The following is a 15,823-nucleotide window of genomic DNA, read 5'->3' as shown; positions in this document are numbered from 1 at the left end:
CATTCAGACTCCTCCATTGTGCCTTGGAACCTGAGGAGTAGAGCAGACATCCCTTCCTGCTGTTCCCAAGCTTGCCATTGCAGCTCCAGCAACTGAGGTATGACCAAGTCCAGAGGCTTGACACCTGACTTGGACTCAGCATATTTCTGGCCTCCAGCAGTCCTCGGAGTGCCGGACACCTGGGAAGTCCCTGCAGCCTCCTGCTGTGAATCAGACAGTACGATGTGCTCACCAGATTGTGATCCTGAGGCTATTCTAGAGTTAGGTCCCAACAAGCTGTATGTCTCTGTGCTAGTGGAGGATGTGGATGAGCGCTGTGATGGGACTTTAAGACTGGTGCCTTCAGATTCCTCTTCGGAAGTTTCTCTGCGGCTTGATTGGAGGCCCTGGGTCATGGACAACATCGGCTATTTCCCAGATGTGCCTGCGGAAACAACGGGAGATAATTAGTACATGGCGGTAGCCTGTGAAACAGGACACATCAATCACAGTATGGTTGTCTAATGGATGTTGCATTGCTAGATCCTCACTTTGTACAGCACCACCGACCTCACCATCAGCAACAACACAGGAACAATCCAGATTCTCGCCAACCAGCTGGATGGCTTTGTTTTCAAAGTCAGGCATTCCTGTGACCTCTCCCTTTTGTTGTGCGCCAGCTTGTCCTGTATGAATAGAGAGGGTAAGCAGGATGCCTGCCAGGCCAGATGATAAGTATACCTGGCATGTGTGGTGGACAGGACGAAGACAATGAAGGTGTGTGTGAGAGAGTGAATGGTGATGTTCCCTGAACTGGCAGTGAGTGAGGACCTGTGGATGTGTGATGGGTTTGTGAGTGTGAGTTGAGAGTGATGAGAAGAGTGACTTACCCTGGAAGAACAGAGGAGGTAATTCATCCTATTGCAGCACTGGGGTGACTGTCCTCTTTTGAAGGGCGTTGGCGCTGACCACCACTGCCTCAGCCTCCCAAGCCTGGTTGGTCATGTCACTACCCACCCTGCAGCCAGAGCAGGGGTAGAGGACATCACGGCAGAACTTCATGGCATCCAAAAGGCGTTCCAGTGACGCGTCATTAAACCTGGGGGCTGCAGTTTGCTTGCTTTTCGTGGACATCTTCCCTGCAGTAGTCATGGGCTGGAAGCACTGCAATGTGTGTGCGTGGCTGGACTTTAAATATGGTGCCCGGCATGATGAAGCTGTGAGGTGATGGTGTGATGGGTGAATGAGTGCCCACCTGTAATGGAAACGGCATGGTTCCCAGGAATATGTAATTAATGCGGCAGGTTTAGGATGATACAGTGTGTAAAGTCATTGCGGCCGGTGGGTTAAACGTTATTTTACCCACCCGCTACTGCACTTTGTGCAAATTTGGAATGCTTCTGCCCTGTCTTTCTACTCTTTGTTTCCTCCACCACCTCTTAGCCAGTTGCACCTCTTGGGTTTCTCAAATGAGAATGGAGGGGATGGGTTGTAAGAAAGAGCATGTTTATACCATCTACACCTTGTAAATCAGATGAAAGTGTATGATGAGAAGAAAGCGGGTAGTAAGGAGGAGAGATTTAGGTATGAGTGTACTGTCATCTTCAATGGTTTCAGTTTTGGTCACTCCAGTAATGGCGACCATGGGATAAAGAAATGCAGGGGTGACTGTCTCCAACTAGTAAGCCCCTACTGACCCTGGTTTTGCCTTTCCATGCCCTGCAAGAGAGAGGGAAGTATCACTGAGTGTGATACAATGTATTTGGGTGATGTGGCTGTTATGGTTGAACAGCTGGCACTATGTGTGGGCTTTGCGGTGTGGGAGTGAGGATTGCAGCTACTTGTGTGAGGGTGAGGTGTGGAATATGAATGCTAGGAATGAGTCATGATTCATAGAGATTGTTGGTAGGTGAGTGATGGGATGCGGTGTATCGAGCAGTTTGTGATGCTACTAGGGAATTGGTGGGACATGGTGTTTGAAGATACATTGTCCTTAATCACTCATGTGCAGCCATTGAATGTCTTGTTCTTGAGACTAGAATCTAGTCTTGACTGCCATATCTATCTACTCACATTTCCTTCTGTTATGTTCTACTGTTGGGTCGCTTTGCTTGCGAACTGGTTGCACGCTTATCTGTCGGAGGGTGAGTTGGCAACAATATACTGCAGACACAGAGACCAATATAAAATGAAGCACGTGCTGTTTATTTACACAGACAACAGAGCACTAACATGATGTCTGCTTCTCCAACCAGACCCTACTCTAAACTAACCCTTAACGTTGTAGCCCGCACTACACAGCAATTGAGTCATACAGTCACTTGGTCAATGTGTTCACATTCTCTTAAAGGTGTATTGCACCTCAGGTTACCACACCTTCTTACAGTTTGTCTGGAGGGTCCTTGGCTTCCTGGGGATAGATGATATCTTTGCTCCTCTGCACCTTCAGTGCAGCATCAGAAAATCTTGGAGTCCACTCTGTCCTCTGTTATGCTAGTTCAGTGTTCCTCTTGCTCACACTCTCCTCTACAATCAGTTCCAATACCTGCTCCAGCCAGAGTGTACCTCCCCTTTAAGAGGTGCAGGCCAGCTTTAATTGGTGCTAGCCGCTCACAATTTTGTGCCTGTGGCTCAGGCACTCAGCAATTAATAGCATGCTTAACACTGCCCACACATGACAATGAGCAAGGAGTATAAAGTTTTGCAGACTGCCTGCATCAGGGCTTGGGTTAATCATGCAATCTGATGCCCACGGCCATTTGGGGTTTTATCAAATGTCATGGCCTGCATCTTCTATTTCTTATGTTCTTATGTAGTGCTATCATTAGACCCAGCTCCCACTAAAATAACAATTAAATTATTTCAGCTTCTGTAAATACATGCACAAAAGTAATCGAATCTATATATTAAAAAGTTATCATCCATCGTTAAAAAATATAAAATATGTAATAAAGCTAATATAGCATTTAAAGTACGGAAATTACCAGGACTTCCACTAAACATGTATGCTTGGAAAATATGCTATGTGATGTTGGCAAACAAATAGTACATTCATATCAAGTTCCTTTGGTTGATGTTTTAAGAGAGGTGCTAAACTGTCTAAAATAGACCTGTTATTGACTTCCACTAAAGCATTGGACAGAATAATTTGATACAAACAAGTGTTAAAAGATAATATTGCATGTTGTAATTTCCAGGCTGCATTTCTCTGAGGGGGGGGGGGCTTTTTTTTAAATAAAACTACTTTTCTTTGCTCTTTTGTAGTACATCGAGAGGTTAGAAGCAGAAAATAAATGTGTTCAAGGACAATTGGTGCAATTAGTAAGTAAATTAATATTACTATCATTCTAATTAATTTACTAGCATATTTAACTTCAGTCCACAGGTTTAGAAATCAAATAAATGTGTTTTAATATAACCTATTCTCTTAGTTATTGCAATTAATTCCATCTCAAGTCATGTGGTTGAAAATTATTAATCCCTATTAAATCTTGCAGAATTTGTTGTCTGCCATGGATTTTACATTACTGAAGAAAACATAAGTTTGAAGTGTGTTACAAGACAGCAATGCTTCTTTGAATTGATAAGTTGACAATAAAGTCAAGCTGTGCTCGTGGGTTATTTCTTCCCTTTTTCCGCTTAACTCAGCTCCTCCGAAGGAGCTGCTTCCTGCTGTAATGTTGGTCACAGATGCCAGCAGCTGTCAAATAAGCGGCTCATTTAAGACAGGACTAATCCTGCAATCTTGGGGATACTTCAGCAAAGGCATGTTTTGAAGGTCAATCGAAAAAGACCAAATGGTCTTCTCTTATTCCTAAAATACCTTCCAATTCTTTATGAGCTGTGATTTGTTCAGTTAAACCACACTTGGGAGTACTTTGCACATTTTTGGTTTCCAGATTATTAAAAAAACATAGAGACATTAGAGAAGTTGCAAAAACAATTCACAAGGATGATACCAGAACTGAGAGGTTATAGCTTGCAGGAAACTCTAAACAGTTTGGGGCTCCTTTCTCCAGAAAAGAAAAGGCTGACCTGATAGTGGTCATTAAAATAACAAAAGGTTTGATAGAGTTGAGGTAAAAAAAAATGCTTCCTCTTGTGGGCAAGAATCCAAAACTAGAAGACATAAGTGAAGACACTCACTAATAAATCCAATAGGGAATTTAGGAGAAAGAAAGGTGGAAGTCACTGCCACTGGGAGTAGTTGAGGTGAATAGCATCAATGCACTTAAGGGGAAGCTAGAGAAGCATATGAGAAAGAAAAAGGAATAGGAGGATATACTAATAGGATGAAATGAGGAAGAGTGGAAGGAGGCTTATGTGGAGCATAAATGACAGCCTAGATCATATGGACCATATGGTCTGTTTCTGTCCTGTGGGCTTGATGTAACTCAATGAGGTCCTGACACCCTTCCGCCTGCTGCCATTTAACCATACAAGAACTAGGATGAAGGTGGACAATAGCGATTTAGTTTGGACATCACTGTTTTGGTGCACCAATGTTATGTGCTGCCAGAATTGCATCTGGTTTAGGGCACTAACAAATTTAGGTCCCATATTTGTTTTACACATTGGGAAGTTATTTCACAATGATTCTCTTTTTCTTTGGCATGACAGTATTAAGCTTTGAACAATGATTTCCCTTCATGCCTTCTAGTAGATTTGCATAGCTTAACATTCTTTCCAATATTTGCAAGTATGTTGAAAACTTTAAGGAGAGTAAGAATAAAGTGTACTGATCAGCCCCAGCTGAGTTGGTGGCAATCATGGTACAGAAGTGTGGATTCAGGACTCGCTACAATAGGACTTAACCTAACCCACTGACATGTTCAGATGCCACCTGCTTTAGACACCACCCAATCTTACCGTCCATTGGCTTCAACAGAAAGTAAGATTGGATGCTGAATAAAATTCATGCCAATCTGATCGATCAGATTCCTACCAGGTGGCTTAGGTCAAAATTACCCCTTTCCAAGTAGCACTGAGAGAGCATCGAATTGTTGGAGATGCCATCTGTGATGACTGCCGCTTTAAGATCAGTTCAACTGAGTAGGGGGTCATGTGATTTGTTCAACCAATGTGTAGCTAGCACGGGGGAATAAATCCTAATGAGGGGTTTCCTAGGAAAAAGATGGCTGTATAAGGGGCTGGCGGATGCAAGCAGCCACTAAAGCTCTCATATAAATGAAGTTCTTTTTATTTGACTAAGGAGCCTCCCAGAGCATGTTTCTATACCATCCTGTGCTAAGATGTTAACCTAGGCCCTGTCTGTATGTTCAGTTGTTATGGGACTTTTTTAAGAAGGTCAGAGAATTCTACCAGTAGCCTAGTGAACACCATCATTCGGCACCACCAAAAACCACATTAACTAATCATTCTCATTGTTGTTTGTGGGACTTCACTGTGCACAAAACAGTTGATATGTTTGCTCACATAACATCTGTCATTTCAGGGTAATAAATTATTGGGATCGTGGATTGGAGAATCAGAACTACATTGCTTATTTACCTTATTATGTGACTTTGTATTTTAACTTGAATCAAGAAACAGAAGCACAAAAGAATTGTGAAGAATCTACAGATTCAGCTAGCTCAAGTCAAGCAAGATGCTGCAATCAGTGTGATGGAAGCAAGAGGAAGAATTCAGACATTGGAGAAAGAAAATCAATTCACCAGGGGTCTGTATGATAATTATTATGAAGCAGTACGTCGGTACATTTACTGTTCAATGAAACACAACCACAGAGCTCCCTGTCCAGTGTGTAGTCCTGGAATTCAGCTTGGTAGTAATCGTACTACTTAATTTCCATTGGTAATAGTCATGTTTCATACTGTTGTCTGGATTTATGGCAAGTGTGTGCCAGAAGAGCTGTAGATATTTGATCCCACATGGCAACTCAACAGGAGTTTCGAGTGCCTTTGTATAGCCAGAAGATGGCAGTACTGTACTGAGTAGCGTTGCATCCTTGATCAATCTTTCAGTTCTGAAATCTTGAGGTTTATTTTCCTTAGTGTTCACAAAGAAAAAGCAATGGGTTTCCCCTGCTTTATACTCACACTGACAAATAGAAATATATGTATCTCTTTATAATTAAGACTATAGAAAGAGAGCAGGGCTAATTTTAATTTCCATTATATCAGACATGCTAGTTAGTGGGGCAAAAAGAAATAAGTTCAGCAGTCCGCTGCTGTGTTTGTGGTTCATGTGTCTCAGTTCGAAAACAAATTCAGATTCATAATGATATTCAAATGATAGTGATATCGTTCTGTAGTTTCTGCACTCCCCAGTGTCGGATTTCGGGGTACACCAAAGATGTGCTGGGGAATCCCTCTGGCAAGTTCTCAAGCAGGGGTTTGTACTGAAATTGTCCAGAAGTGCTAACTTCCTCTGGACAATTGTGCTGTGCTGGGAATCATCCAAAAATGCGATTTAAATCGCAAACTTTGGATGGCTGCACCAGGGTTTTACCAATAGTCACCCAGAAAAAGTTAGAAGAATTAAAACCTCTTCTAACTTCTGGGTAAAGTCGACCCCACGGGTCTCCACCCCATCACCCTCGACCTCCGACAACCCCCCCCCCCCCACCCCACCACCACCACTCCCCCTGACCTCCCCACCTGCTGACCTCTGGACATTTCCAACCCACCCCCCCATGACCTTCAGACACCCCTAACCACCCCCTCCCTCGGACACCCCCAACCATCCTCCTCCCTCGGACATCCTCAACACCCCCTACCCCGAACACCCCCAATCCCCACCCCCCGAGCACCCCAAATCCCCAAATCCTATCAACTTACTTTAGGCACGCACCTTGTCCCTGGCCTGTCAGTTTCCCTGGCCCTTTAAACTTTCCTGCTTCACAGCAGCAATTGCTGTAAAAAAGGGGGCATGGCCTCCTTGAATACGCTGGATCTAAACTTCGCTGGGGCCTGTGAGGAGTCTTTCGCTGCAAGCCGCAAGCAGCTCCGACGAACGGAACTGGCCACGCAATTTTCAAGACCAGGCAAGTAAGTATTTATTTCTTCTAACTTCTGCGGGCCAGCACTTTCCGACGTTAGTCGGAGGTTACGGCCCATCACCTCATTGTGCAGCTTATTTACCAATATTATGTTAAAGAATTTTCATGCCCAAAAGAGTTGAGGCTGAATTTTGCTCTTGACGGGCAGGTGGGGCTGACCGACTCAGCGGTGGGCGGGCAGCCAATCCCCGCTGGAGAAGCGGGCCCCGCCGCCATTTTATGTGGACGGGCCAATTAAGGCCTACCCAGTGTGACACCCGAAGGGAAGCGCTATGTGCTCCCTGTGCAAGCGGGGGGGTTTCGCCAACTGCCAGAGCGTGCGAAAGAGAGCACATCTCCCTGAGGCTAAATGCTGTCTCAGGGAAATCGCTGAAAGGTTGTGAAAGTTGTAAAATAGAAAAATAAAAAAATCATTAACATGTCCGCCTCATGCGAAAATGTCACATGAGATGGGACATGTTAATAAAGTACACAAAAACTTTATTAAACTTTTTTAAATCTGAAATCAAATCTCATCCCGCCACTGGATGAGGTTTGTTAAAAAATCACTTACCCGCCTGCCCGTTGGGCCTGTGCGCCGAGCTGAAGTTTGCACGGGCCCCTCAAAATCATCGTCAATTGCTGAATTAATGGCCTTAACAAGATTTTTAATTAATGGCGGGTGAGCGTCCCGCTGCTGAGCACACCTGCCGACCTAAACTTCGTGATGCCGGGATCGGGACGCGCGCGCGACCTTTTAAGCGCCACCCGCATGTCAGCCAGAAAATTCAGCCCTTGGAGTTGCACAGGGTTAGGTGGCACTGAGCTGTATATAGAAATAAGTTTGGAGGCCTAATAAAATGATTCAGTGGATAACCGCAAAACCGTTTCTGATTCTGTTTTTCTGCATTTCTTTTGTTTTGTTTTCTCTGCTACGCTGGGGCTCTCATAAACCTTAGTGACTGTTATTCTGAGGTTTCTTTGTTTCCGAATAACCACGATTAGTGTTGCAAGTAGGTTATTTCTATAATCAATCTAGACATAGAGTTTATGACTGTTGTTCTCCTTCTTGAAGCATTCTTTAGGCGAGATGGGACTTCTGCTCACTTCTCCAACACTAATAGAATCCTATTGCAGTTTCTTGGGTCAGAGTTATTTTATGCGCAAAGCAGACTCCCAGCAGGATTCCTACTGGCAGGAGAGAGCCTATGGATGGAGGGCACAAACTCCTGTTAGTGACAGTCCTGTTGCAGTCCTAAGAGATCTGGCAGTACCATTAAAGGAGGATGGGCGTCCTGGCCCGCCAGGTTCTCACTCTGTGCAGGGTTAAAGAATGGGAGGACTGAAGACAGATGCAAGGTAAAAGCTTCATGGCAGCTAAAAGGAAAGTGGGCATAGACCTCCTTCATGTATTGCAGGTCATCATACACCAGTTGCACATTAATAGGGTTGAAGTTCATGATGTGTGGCAACAGGTGAAGAATCCCAAAATAATACCCTGGACTTGAGGAAAGCCCGCAGTCTATGCAGATCCCAGAGCCCCATCCCTGCTGGTTTCAGCTCTCCTTGGGAAAAGAGATGAATGTGTTTGCTTTCACACCTGCCACCTACTTTAATCCAATTAATGATCGATGTTACTGATTTCCCGAGAAGGAGCTAAAGGCGAAGTTCAGAGCTGCAGTGACTTTTACTGGAATGTATTGATACCTGAGGCAGAGACTCCAGGCTTCTTGTAAATGGTAACACAACAGTAGGCATGATTTTCCTGTGAGCTTCCGAGCCCGGCTGTCAGGCTCAAATGGGGAAACAGTCACTCACTGTGATTTTCCCCTACTTGGCCAGTTAGTGACCAGAGGGTGGACTTACCATCCAATTAAGAATGGCAGGTGTGGTGCCAATAGGAGGCCTCTGGAAGCAGCAGCAGGATGGGCATGGCAGGTAAATGAGAGAGAGAGAGACCCTAAAATGGAGGTGTCTCTCTCCAACTTCTTAAAATTTGAAGTATAAAAAAGCCTTTGCAGCCAGGCCACCAGTGTTGGGGGAGGGAGAGGGGTGGGCACCTCTCTACAAGATGGTCTGCGGCTGCTGCGGAACCCATACAGGCAAGGAGAGCCTCTAAGCCTCCAGGCAGCTAACCTGTCCCGCGGCACCATCGTGTATTGGAACCATCAGAAAATCCCAGTCAGTCTACTTCAGTAGGCCTCAATAAGTACAAGTAAGTTGTCCTGACCCTATACAGTCTGTTGGGAGGGTAATAATTCCTGCAAGCACACTTCCTTTCACCTGGCCTTCCTGCAGTTGCAAACTCCTGCTCCAGCTCTATTTGTTCTTTAATTGTAGCTGCTGTTTCTATTTCTGTGGCCCGAATGGAAATGTCAGAAGGACCCTTATGTTGCCAGAAGTATCTTAAGATTTCAGAAGGTTATTCAGGCACTACAAACATTTTAAACTCATCCCCAAGTAGCCAAACATTGTCAGCAAACCATCTCCAAATAATTGCAACTTTTAAACTTAGAGCAGATCCTCAGATATTTAAGCAGTCCATATCCAAATGCAGCAAGACCTGGACAATATCCAGGTTTTGGCTGACAAGTGGCAAGTAACATTCCTACCATACAAGTGCTAGGCAATGACCATCTTCAACAAGAGAGAATCCATCCATCGCCCTTTGACATTCAGTGGCATTACCATTACTGAATCCCCCAATATCAACATCCTGGGGGTTACCATTGACCAGAAACTGAACTGAACCAGCCATATAAATAATGTGGCTACAAGAGCATGTCAGAGGATAGGAATACTGTGATGAGTAACTCACCTTCTGACACCCCAAAGTCTGTCCACCATCTACAAGGCACAAGTCAGGAGTGTGATGGAATACTCTCCACTTGCCTAGATGAGTGCAGCTCCCACAACACTCAAGAAGCTTGACACCATCGAAGACAAAGCATTCCGCTTGATTGGCACCACATCCACAAGCATTCACTCCCTCCACCACTGACTCACAGTGGCAGCAGTGTGTACCATCTACAAGATGCACTGCTGAAACTCACCAAGGCTCCTTAGGCAACACCTTCCAAACCCATGACTGCTACCATCTAAGAGGACAAGGGCAGCAGATAGATGGGAACACCACCACCTGGAAATTTCCCTTCAAGTCACTCACCAACCTGACTTGGAAATATATTGTCATTCCTTCATGGTTGCTGGGTCAAAATCCCAGAACTTCCTCCCTAACAGCACTGTGGGTGTACCTACACCGCATGGACTGCAGTGGTTCAAAGAGGCAGCTCCCCCCCATCTTCTCAAGGGTAACTAGGGATGGGCAATAAATGCTGGCCCAGCCAGCGAAGCTCACATCTAGGAATGAATAAAAAAAGATGAATATTCATTTAAATATACTGACTATTTGATGACCTTTACCACCCATGATTTGTGAGCAGTTTGAGGAAGTAGTACTGGCAATACTGATTGGCACTGAGGATTTTGGATAATGTTGGTTGACTCCTGTTTGAACATTTTAATTCAGGCTCTGCCTGTTTCTGACGGCAGTGCTGGCTGCCTAAATCTAGATCTGCCCAAAAATTGTGGCCAGCTTCCAGCAGCAAGTCAGTATTTATTTTCCTTTTTTGATTTGTTCATGGGATGTGGGCATCACTGGCTAGGCCAGCATTTATTACCCATCCCCAATTGCCCTTGTTTAAAGGGCACTTTTAAGAGTCGACCACATTGCTGGAGTCCCATGTATGCCAATCCAGGTAAGGATGGCAGATTTCCTTCCCTGAATGGTGTTAGTGAACTAGATGGGTTTTTACAACAATCGACAATGGTTTCATGGTCATTATTATACTTTTAATTCCAGATGTTTATTGAATTCAAGTCCCACCATCTGCCATGACAGGATTCAAACCTGGGTCCCCAGAGCATTACCCTGGGTCTCTGGATCACTAGTCCAGTGACAATACCACTACACCACCGCCTCCCCTGACACAGTTGGAAATCAGAACCCCAATTTTTAATAGCGTGTAGTTAGTTAAGCATTCTGATTTTTATAAGTAAATTTTGCATTCGTTCCCAGAAAAAAAACAAAGTCTAAAATTAGGGTTGAGCCTAACATCAACATGAACATTATGGTAGTTCAGGTGCAGCACACACAGCTGCTTTCCCTGTTTGGCACAGGGAACACATCATGTTTTCTCCATACTATTGGGTAAGTGAAGATATATTTAAAGTACACTTTCATCCACAGATAGCTGAATGCAATTCCATAGGGTGTAGATATTGACGACGCAGTATTCTATGTTAACTCTTAGTAGCCTTATACTCTTCAGTGGTAGTTGTAAATGTTTATTAAGAATTTTAATTCATTCCTTCCAAGATTGCTTTTGTTCATTAAACCTGAAATTCGATTGCAAACATCTCGTTTTATTTGGACCCAAAAATGCATGGATTTGTGCACAGTGGATTTCATGTGTTTTTTAACTGGTATTTAGGAAAATAAAGAGTAAATTCAATGATCCTATGTTTGCAGTGGAGAACTGGACTTAAAGGGGAAAAAAAACCACATACTACCATGTCGATTTTCCGACTCGTGGTCCCTTTGAATATGGATTTCCAATGGGAACATGGGATTGGCGAATTTCAGAATCACAATGCAGAAGAGGCCCTGCAGCCCATCGAGTCTGCACCGACACGTGAGAATTTGTCAAAATAACCCAAGATTGAAAGTCTAATTAATTATTTTTTAAATCAAAACTTCAAGAGTGAATTAAACAAACAAAGAATTAAAACAATTACAAACTGGAAAAATCATGAAATCAATATCCTAAAATAAATCATCAAATTAAACTGCAACCAGACTTCTGCATAACCACTCACACAACAAAAATACTCATTAACACATTAAAGCAGCAGGTTGTGTTCACATCCTCTTTGAATATGAAAAGCCATGTTCATTTAAGCCATATTTGATTGAACCTTCCAGAAATGACAGTGTATTTCACAGAGTGCTCATTGTGATTTGGAATTTCCAAACAGGCAGTAACAAGATGCCTTCTGGAGGGAGTTTGTATCCATAGTGCTTCTGTTTGGTCTGCACCTGTCCACAGGAGGGCTTATTTACACAAAGACTAAGTGCAGTCAATACTATTTAAAAGCAGCAGGTGCAATGCCTTGCAGAGTGTCTGAAACAGTTCCACAGCTTTGTGCATGACTGAGCTGGTAAATGCATCCCGTGATTAACTGTCTCTCTGTATGATGTTTTGTGGTCTGTTGATTCTTTCCTTTGTTTCTAATTTAAAACCAGCACTGGCTTCGGTCATGGAAACCGCTACTATAAATGGCTTTTTGCCAGGTCATGAACTCTGATTTGATTACGGGGCATTATTAGTCACAATGTTTTTCAACAACAGCTATATGAATGAAGGCAGAGGTTATTTTATTTTAAATTTAAGATAACGAAGGACAGTAAACATAAGAAATAGGAGCAGGAGTACACCATTCGGACCCTTAATCCTACTTTGCCAGTCAATAAGATCATGGCTGATGTGGTCTTAACTCCACTTTTCTGCCTGCCTCCCATAATCCTTGACTTCCTTGTCAATCAAAAATCTGTCTAACTCAGCCTTGAATATATTCAATGACCCAGCCTCCACTGCTCACTGAAGGAGCGAATTCCAAACACTAATGACCCTCAGAGAGAAGAAATTCCTCCTCATCTCTTTATTAAGTAGGTGACATGAAACTGTGCCCCCAGTTCTAGATTCCTCCACAATAGGAAACATCCTCTCAGTATCTACTCTGTCAAGCCCCCTCAGAATCTTACCTGTTTCAATGAGATCATCTCTCATTCTTCCAAACTCCAATGAGTATAGGCCCAACCTGCTTAACCTTTTCTCATAAGACAACCCCTTCATTCCAGGAATCAGCCCAATGAATCTTCAATTAACTGCCGGCAATGCAAGTATGTCCCCGAGACAACTCACAATATGCCAAATCAATACTCTATAAAATGAAGGCTTTAGCTTGGGTAATCCTTAACATCATTTTCCCCTGTCCCCTCCCCCAACCTCTGAGTTTCACTGTTTTTCCTTAAATTTTGCTTTTTTAACATTTTCATTGAACTTTTAGCAAATGATGAGGTCTGAATCCCAATTTCTGGTTGGACCACCTATGTAAATTATAGTCCACTTTGTATTTGACCCCATGATGTCATAGTTAGTTAGAATTTTCCTTTGGATAATTGAATGATTGAGTGCCTTGACATTTGAGCCAGATTTTCACTACTGAGGCTGGTAGCTCGACTTGGTAAATTTCCCGACTTCACAGACCTGCCTCGCTATAGAGAGCTCCATTAAATGCAATTTTCGCTTGAGGAAGGCAGGGGTGTGATTGAGTTGGGTCTGCTGCTTCTGGAGGTAGTCAAGAGGCAGCCATGAAGGCAAGCAAATGCTAAGCTGGGCTGGTTTGAAGACCTGCCTTGGTTCTCTGAGACCTCACCCAGTCTTATAAAAGGCTGTTAAGCCCTCTAGCTCTCACCCATCCTAATCCAAACCCATGTCTTCCCCTTGCCACCTCACAATCCCATGTCCCCTAATGCCACCCTACAACCCCATGCCACCTTTAAAGCCACTCACCCAGTATCCACTATGGGCAGACTTCAGGGGCAATGTTGAGATGAAAAAGAAATTAAACTTCTAACATTCTAATAGAGCTCTCACTCATACACATTTGATATAGAGAAAGCCTCATGAAACCCATTCAAAGATAGTCAATCTGTTATAAAAACAAACATCTAATCAGTAGCACATCAAAGACCGATAATCCTTTAATAGCCCCTTAAAACTGCCAATTGAAATGTGAATTCAACTCCCTAAGTGGTTTTGAACTTTTAGAGACTCAGTCAAACATTCATAATGTGTTCAGCTGTGATAACAACCCTTGGAAAATATCAACAGTGAAGTCTATTGAAGTTGCAAGAACAGATGGCAATGGTTTTTTTCTAAGCTACACCAAACGGCCTTTAAATCAATGTACTCCAGCAGTGTGGTTTCTTTTACTCTGACTGACAGCTGTGGCCTAGTTTTTTTTCATATTTAATGGACTAGGGATTTAACTAATTTCAGATTATGGAACTTAACTGATCTTCTCCACCCTTCAAAATGTTTATGTTTCCTCCATTAATTTGTGACTCCCAAACTGTGGCATAAGGCCCTTGGAACAGAGAAAATGGGGTCCATTTAATCTCAGTACTATTGTCAAATGGCCCTGCAGATTTGTTTTTCACATCTGTGTGATTCATGTCCCTCCCCATTTTCCCTAATTGTATCGACTGAAAATGGGGGCAGGACTTCTGCATCCAAGTCGCACCCATCATTTTGAAAGGAGTCCTGAGTCATCCCAACATCGTGAAAATCTGTTCTGTTGAAGAGTCATACGGACTCGAAACGTTAACTGTGTTCCTCTCTGCAGATGCTGTCAAACCTGCTGAGTTTTTCCAGGTATTTTTATTTTTGTTTTTGTTTTGGATTTCCAGCATCCGCAGTTTTTTGCTTTTATATTATCATGAAAATCTGGCCCTTAGTGAGGCAATTTTGATATATACTGTATGGAGTGGGGGATACGAGGGTGGGGGGGTGCAAGGTTGGCAGCAATGGGCTAATATGTTGTGTATGAGTGGTTTTTGTTTTGGATGAGTTTGATATGTGCTTTTCTTGAACATTAAGCCCATAGTACTGAGGAGCTACCATAAAGATAAAAGAAATAGGAGCATGAGTAGACCACATGGTCTGTCGAGCCTGCCCTACCAGTCAATACAATCCTGCTTGATCTTGAGTTTGATTTCCACTTTCCTGCCCGCTTCCTATATCCCTTGATTCCCTAATTCCAAACATCTGCCTATCCCAGCTTTAAATCCATTCAACAAGGGGGCATCCACAACCCTCTGGGTTAGAGAATTCCAAAGATTTACAACCCTTTGAGTGAAGTAATTTATCTTCATCTCAGTCCTAAATTATTGGCCCCTTATTGTGAGACTGTGCGCCAGTGTTTTAGACTCCCTGAACAGCGGAAACAATCTCTCGGATCCACCCCATCAAGCCCCTTCAGAATATTGTATGTTTGAATGAGATCGCCTCTCATTCTTCTAAACTCCAGAGAATTTTGGCCCAACTGTCTGGGTTATTCTAATTTCACTTGTTCTCCTGTGCCCATCGGGGTTTGTGCCTGGTCCCACCATAATGTCTACATGCAGGTCATGTGCTGAGTATTCCTTCTTCAGGTCTGTGTCTGAAATAGATTCTAGAACCACCCACCAGCACCACCTTATTCTTCCCCCTTTCTCAGGGTCTTGTTTGTGTCCTTGGAGTGAGTTCCTATTGACTACCAGACTGTAGAGAAGCTGGCCAGCAGTCAGTCCTTCACTTTAAGCTGAATTTTCATCTTCGAGTCGGGTAGTGGGAGTTGGGAAAATTCCCGGCTTTGCACACCTGCTTCGGGAGAAAGTAGCTCTAGGGGTGCGATCCTCATAGGTAGGAGGCAGGTGTGGGCTGAAGTCAGGCCAGCTGACCCTGGAAATAGGAGGCAGAGATGGAACAGGTTTAGGTGGCAGGTGATTTATGACTCAGGCCCTATATAAAGGACTAGCTGGAAGTCACTCAATGACAGGAAGGAGGCTGTGAGGGGATCCTCAGGTCACATGGGAGGAGACTTAATTGCATTGTCATGGGAGTGTAAGTTTCCAATGTTGGCCAACTAGCTATTTTTGCTGTAAGAGCTGGCCCATTAAGAGCCTTCATAGGACACTTCAGATGCTGAAGTCGGCCTTTTGCAAATGTGTAAGGAGAG

At 43.6% G+C, this 15,823-nt stretch overlaps 1 protein-coding gene across 7 annotated transcripts in view; it reads left to right on the top strand.

Annotated features, from left to right (window-relative positions):
- Positions 1-15,823, top strand: part of LOC121277310 (coiled-coil domain-containing protein 192-like) — a 149,074-nt gene that overhangs the window by 91,221 nt on the left and 42,030 nt on the right. For 4 of the 7 annotated variants that reach the window (XR_005942854.1, XM_041186602.1, XM_041186607.1 and 1 more), the window contains exons 5-6: positions 3,244-3,300; positions 5,527-5,659. Coding sequence is in view for 6 of the 7 variants with exons in the window: in XM_041186602.1 (XP_041042536.1) it covers positions 3,244-3,300; positions 5,527-5,659 (190 nt within the window). In the remaining variant the exon portion in view is untranslated. The remainder of the gene's footprint in view (positions 1-3,243; positions 3,301-5,526; positions 5,660-15,823) is intronic. The other 3 variants (XM_041186603.1, XM_041186605.1, XM_041186604.1) reach the window with 3 other exon arrangements.

The sequence above is a fragment of the Carcharodon carcharias genome, chromosome 4 (assembly GCF_017639515.1).
Source record: "Carcharodon carcharias isolate sCarCar2 chromosome 4, sCarCar2.pri, whole genome shotgun sequence".
In the NCBI taxonomy this organism is placed as follows: Eukaryota; Metazoa; Chordata; class Chondrichthyes; order Lamniformes; family Lamnidae; genus Carcharodon; species Carcharodon carcharias.
This window is presented reverse-complemented; position numbering and strand designations above follow the sequence as displayed.